Consider the following 6,517-nt stretch of genomic DNA (forward strand, 5'->3'; position numbering starts at 1 on the left):
TGTTAGCGTGTTTCCAGCAGTCATTGCGAAGTCATGGGAAAGAATTTGGCTAGAAGATGAGAGGGACAATTGTTCCACATGAAAAGAATGTGATCCTCATAAGACATGGCCCGTTTCCATTCCTATTTGGAGAAATGGCTACAAATAAACTGGGCTGGTTTTGTGTTTTTTCTTGATGAGAAGTTGGAATGTGAGATACGCGTTTAGTTAACAACAGCCACCAAAATCTATAACTACACATCTCTTGGGACTATCCTGGTTACACTTGATTATGGATTTTAAATCTGGACAAATGACAAGGAAAATGGTGAAACTCAACAGTGTGAAGTAAACACATGTCCAGCAGTGGAAATAATTGGTTCCACGCAAAATATATGAGAACTACTCCAACACTTCTTTCTCAGGATGGCTGTCTTGAGACTGCTACTTGTAAAGTGTACATTGTGAGTGCCTCTCTGGCCTTTTCACTCAATGCCATTGCAAATGCTTTCTTGCCTCTGCTTTTAGCTAATTGCCAGTGTTTCCATTTCCTCTTACTGGAGTGCAAAACAAAGCTTGCCATGTTTACTACATATCCTGTCAGGATGGAAACAAAAAATACAGCTGTGTTGGGCATTATGTAATATTGCTTGCTACTAACACTACTGGAATGACCAACTATTTCTGGATTGCCCACCCACTTACATACCTGGATTTGCAAGGATGAATTTTCTATTCTTCATCAGTATGCTACTATAACTAACAAAAAAAAACCTGGCGGTGAAAGCTTTCTTGTTAAATCTCTTGTAAAGCAGACAGTGTCCATCTTAAGCTTTTATCAGGGATTCTTTTTATAAGAAGGACAAAGCTTATCCAAGGTAAGGTAAGACTTTATGTAACTTGGAAGTTTGTTGTATAGTATTTTCATGAATGTTTCCCTTCGCCCCACACTCCACATTTCTTGCGTTATGTCACTTTATTAGACATCTCCTACATAATAATTTGTCAAATTTTATATTAATTTCCAAAACTGAAATACAACTATTACACAAACATAATAACCCTTTTGTGTAAGGGAACCTTTTTTATACTTTGATTTAAAAAATCAAATGGTAGAGAAAACCTTCAGCGTTAACACAAGAAGTGAGTTCTGTTTATATTTTCACCTGACATATTCTGCTGTTGTTGTTTTCTTGAAACATCTGTTGTTGTTTTCTTGAAACATCTATTCATTTGTTTTGGATATATTGTGGCAGTGTGTTTTTTTTTACTTATGTGGTGTAGAAAACAGTCTCCATTGTTACAGAAGCACTTTCATCCCAGTATCGGTGGACCTGCTTTGCGTGCTTGTTGTTGAAATGCACCATTGATTTCCCTGGGCTGAACTTTCTGTTTTTGTGTCAAACTTTATCAGAATCCCTGAAATGCTCCAGTCAGAAGGTTCATTCTCCATGGAAGGCAGACATCCATCCATAGACTCAAATAGAGCCTCAAGTGGTGACATCTCGCCTTATGACAACAACTCCCCAGTGCTCTCTGAAAGGTCTCTTTTGGCAATGCAAGATGATATGGCCCTCACGTCTGAGTCAAAGTTATTCAGAGTACCAGAGCAATGTACACTGATCAGCAGTTTGCACCCAAAATCAAGAGATAATTCCCTTGGATCGTGGTTTGCAAAAGGTACGATCAGCACAAAAGCTAGGTGTTTCTCATTGCACTGTGATGTTATTGCTGTGTATTACATATTTTAAAATAGTTCTAGGCTGTCATTTGGGGGGGGGGGAGTCGTCTGAAGGAAATACGCATAAAAAGAATAAAACACAATTCCAAAAATTGCAATCAACTGAAAGCAGTAGTAAAGATATTTCAAAAGCCACATTCGTACAAAATCCATTTCAGCACTTAAAAGAAGTAATTGAAAACCTTCAGCAATATAACACATCAAAAAATTATATCCATACGACCTCTTAATTAAAAGTGGGCCAGTTCCAAAAATCTTATTTGGTCCAGTATCATCTGCTGTTAAATCTCCTTGCAATTTTCTCTGGTCTCTAAATCTCCTTGCAATTTTCTCTGGTCTCTACTTTCTGGACACTAAACATGATTGACAGTACATTTCCTTCCAGTTATTTGGAAAGAAAGTTTTTTTTAAGTGTCCCAGCATGCTGTTTCTGAAAACCAACTCAGTCCTGTTTTTAGTTTTTCAATTAATTCACTCTAGAGAATGGATCCAGCACTTTATTGTAGAGTAGATAAAGGTAAAGGGAACCCTGACCGTTAGGTCCAGTTGCGGCCAACTCTGGGGTTTCGGCGTTCATCTCGCTTTATTGGCCGAGGGAGCCAACGTACAGCTTCTGGGTCATGTGGCCAGCATGACAAAGCCGCTTCTGGCGAACCAGAGCAGCGCATGGAAAGCCGTTTACCTTCCCACCAGAGCAGTACCTATTTATCTACTTGCACTTTGACGTGCATTCGAACTGCTAGGTGGGCAGGAGCTGGGATACAGTTAACAAATCAAATAGTTTTTTCAGCTGTTGAATAATGATCCACAGCTTGGTGCCAGGTAAAAAAATCATGGGGTAAGTTTCATTGCTAAGATACCGCTGCTGAACAGGTATTACCCCTCTTTGCTAAAAAATTCTCTGGGACCTTGCTACTATTTCCGTTGTTTGACTCTTACAGAATAATCTGCATTTATGTTTCTCCTCATTTTGCAGATGCTTCAGAAGACTATTTCGACATCTGGGGAACCTGGCATTCAACACTGAAAAGTGGATCCAAAGATTTAGGAATGACAGGTATAAATTTTCTTGTTTTTAAAGCATACTTGTATATGTTGCAAGATTTTGAACATTCACTTCAGAGTACTACATTACTCTGATGTCCTGAATCCCACTCATACAGTTATCAGCATAGCTGTCAACTTTCCCTTTTTTTGCGGGAAAATCCCTTATTCCAGCGCCATTTCCCATTGCAAAAAAAGGGAAAGTTGACAGCTATGGCCGTTTCCCAATGCAAAAAAAAAGGAAGGTTGACAGCTCTGGTTATCAGTCTTGTTTCATTATGAATTTTGGCACCATGAGGGAGTCAGATGTGCCCTTAGCAGAAAATCTAGGATTCATTTTTAGTAGATTACTCTGGGTTTGGAATTGTGACAGGTTCCATTAAGGCTTAGATCACGGGAAGGAGCAGAGCATGGAAGCAGAAGCCTGCCATTAGCGCTCTCTAGAGAGCAGGCAAGGGCAAGAAAAATAATTAAAGATCCACCTTGACTGGGGGGCGGGGGGCAGGGGCGGGGAGAAGCAGAAGTTACTTCTCTTCTAGAATAGACTTGTGCCTTGTACTTTTGCTTTGTCTCCAAGGAAGAGTGATTCCTATCACCCTGGCTTCCCAGACTCTGGCTTTCTGTGTCCTTGATTGGGTGACTGCTCAAGGCTGTCACTGCTGTCTATAAGGTTCTGTGGCCTTATATGAACCCTGAACTTTGGATTATTTGCATACCCCCCCTTCCATTCTGGACACAGCTTTTGGCTTCTCGGGTGAGGAGAGTTGTTTCTTGGGCAGCCTGGAGTACACTGGAGGCAGTCCTAGATGGTTACTGTCAGGAGGTTACCATGATAGCCATGCCTCTTGTGTGTTTGATTTAATACCTGGTAAGTGGAGGTTCTCTTTAGAAATTGGAGGTTCCATTTAGCTAATAGCTATCACTCAGCAGACATGTAGAAGATAGTTTGACTTTCGTTTTTTAATGCCATCCAACCAGTGGTGATAACCACATCTTGTGGTAAGGAGAAGCCATAAACTATGTATGTATTATATGAAAAAATTATTTTGTTCTGAAATTATTGCTAATCAGTTTCATCAGGTGACCATGTGTTCTGGAAATAGGAATAAGAGAGAGAGATTTCTTCTGTCTTTTCAGACCTTTAAAAAAGAAAAAAGCTAGCACCTTAGGGTTCAACATTTTTTATTTTGACATTTCAAGCTGAGAACTATGTTCTCCTGGAAGCCCTAGATAGTCAAAATATTGTGGTGGTGTTCCAGTGCAAAGCAGACTACCCTTGGCTATACTACCTATTAAAGTCACTTATTTTACATTAGTAGACTGCAGTCCTATCCTAATATAATTGTGCATACGTTATGTAATATCTTGGTGCCTGTGTTTTTGCTGCTGCTTAAATGTTGTGTCAAAAGTTACTATATGCTTTATTGACGAACCTTCTCCATGGGCCTGTAGGGTCATACGGAGACATCTACGAGAGCAGCTCACTGCGGCCAGGGCACTGCTCTCTTTCTCAAGGGAACCTGTCTCTGTCTTCACCTCGGTGGCAGGGGAGCGCCACAGAATTAGACAATGGAAAGCAAATTATCCGAAGGAGTCAGACGACGACTGCCCTTCCCGAATGCCGCCCTCATCCTCCCCTTTCTCGGATTTGCAGCACCCCGCAAATGGAAGTTGGTCGGAGGAATTCCAGCCAGTGTGATTCGGAGCAGCATTTTCCTACAAATAATGCACAGCACCTCGCGGAGCGTGACTCGGATGCCACTTGTTTGCACAACGCAATGAACCCGTTGTACCCGAGGCAGGGCGAAGCAGTTCGGAAAGATAGGCCTCCGCCGCCACCTTATCCTGACAAGGCAAAGCAGAGTTCTTCCTCGTGCCTTCAGCCAACGGTCTCTCCAGCAGAACATCCGCTGTGGAGGCTCCAGAGGGCAGAATCCCGATCCGGGGCCACGGGAGCAAGAATAATGGCGCAAGTGCCTGAACAGTCTATCCTGTTTGAGGAGCAGCAGGACAAAACGGAGAAAGAGTGCTCCGCCACAGACAGCGAGCAGAACAGTAAAAATTTGTCAGAACCAGATTGGCATGACTGGCAAAGGGATCGATGGCAGATCTGGGAGATTTTATCGCCTGATAATCCAGATGCTCTTCCTGAAACATTAGTATGAGTAGAAACCAGCACTGGCCATGCTTTTTTTCCAGCTGAAGAAGGAAAGGTAATGGTGGACTGGATTCTAGCTTTTATAGCAAACAAATGTCATTTAATTTAAAAAACAACAACAACTATGTTCACTTTATAAAATAATTTTAATAGCATTGTAAAAAAATATGAAAAAAGAATTATATTCCTGGTTTTGCAATCATCAAAGGAAGGGGAAATGACATGACAATTCCAGACCTAACCACTTTGTAAAATATAAGCTGTGTGTACATTAAAAACTACAGCCTTGGTGTTGCTAAGATGTATTTATGTATCTGCCATTCAGATGATTGTATATTCTGCAAAAGTTTTTTGGTTTTTTTTGGTACAGTAGTATTGTGTTCATATGCAGAAAACAAGCAACCTTAACTGCTTTTTTTAAAAGAAAAAAATATATTTTAATCACTGCACTTATATTACCACAAGATGCATTGAGGTTCTTTTGAAGGTGCACAAGCTGGTTTCTGTGCTTTTAATTTAGCCCGTCTGTGGGAGACATATATTTTCACTGCCTACGAAAAACACTAATGTGGGATGAAACAGTTAAAAAGCCATATATTTTATAGTGAGCAAGTTAGAGAGTAAGTGTATGTACCATGTTATTTGCTTTCAAGCAAAAGAATTAAAAATTTGATGCAATATGGTAAAGATATATATATATATTTAGACTCTTATTAGAAGGCAATTTAGTTAACCCTTCAGAAGCAAGGCCGTGCCTACACCAAACAAAGGGAGCTCAAATTCCTGCCTCCCATTCCAGATAAACTGCAATTTTATATACACAGTATATAATATATATTTATAAATATTATGGTTTTAAAGTAAACTGGAATCCAAATTTGATAATTGAAGTACTACTTTTCCTTTTAAAAAAGTTTTCCAAAGTATTATGGAAAAATCCTTGCATACCTTAAGGGACAACTATTTACTGAATCCCATATATAGATTCCAGACTAAGTATGACCTTTTTACAGGCAGATTGTGCCAAAAATGCAATGTCATATTTGTTAAATGTTGATGTTCCTGCAAATATTAGCTAAATGGCAAGAATATTTAGCGCCAGCAGGTGGCAATACGTTGCCATTTTTAAAGATTTTTCCCCATTTTAACAAGGGAAACATCTGCCCATGACATTCTTATAAATATGATTGTCTTTAAGTTATATCTTGTGCCAAAAGGATGGAATAAAAGTCTACCAAAAATATGTTTCCATTTGTTGGGTTTGAAATAATGGTGTCAACACACTTGAGAAGGCATATCACAGTACAGTGTGTACAAATATGTTATTTGTTTTGCCCCCAAGGTGAGGAGCCTTGGGGTGGGTGGTTCTTTGCTCTACCAGAGTCAAGTTGGATGGAGCTACACAACAGTACCTTCAAGTTTGTTATTCTTATTTGGGGAAATATCAGCAGTCAATTTCCTAAGGTTAAAAAACCAAGAAGAAGGAATTGTGAGGTCCGGGAAGCATTTTGTCATGCAGAAAATAATGTATGTGTGCAGTGACTTTACCAGGTTGGCTTCATGAAGCAAAAACACAATGTTCACTTAATAAGAAA

General features: G+C 39.7%; 1 protein-coding gene across 2 annotated transcripts in view; it reads left to right on the forward strand.

The window, feature by feature from the left end:
* ARHGAP6 (Rho GTPase activating protein 6) overlaps positions 1 to 6,166 on the forward strand; it is a 186,780-nt gene extending 180,614 nt beyond the window's left edge. For both annotated transcript variants that reach the window (XM_033147415.1, XM_033147416.1), the window contains exons 11-13: positions 1,394 to 1,659; positions 2,697 to 2,777; positions 4,217 to 6,166. In XM_033147415.1, the coding sequence (XP_033003306.1) occupies positions 1,394 to 1,659; positions 2,697 to 2,777; positions 4,217 to 4,929 (1,060 nt within the window). In that variant the 3' untranslated portion in view covers positions 4,930 to 6,166. The remainder of the gene's footprint in view (positions 1 to 1,393; positions 1,660 to 2,696; positions 2,778 to 4,216) is intronic.
* The last annotated feature ends 351 nt before the right edge of the window (positions 6,167 to 6,517 follow it).

Source organism: Lacerta agilis, chromosome 4 (assembly GCF_009819535.1).
Source record: "Lacerta agilis isolate rLacAgi1 chromosome 4, rLacAgi1.pri, whole genome shotgun sequence".
Lineage (NCBI taxonomy): Eukaryota > Metazoa > Chordata > Lepidosauria > Squamata > Lacertidae > Lacerta > Lacerta agilis.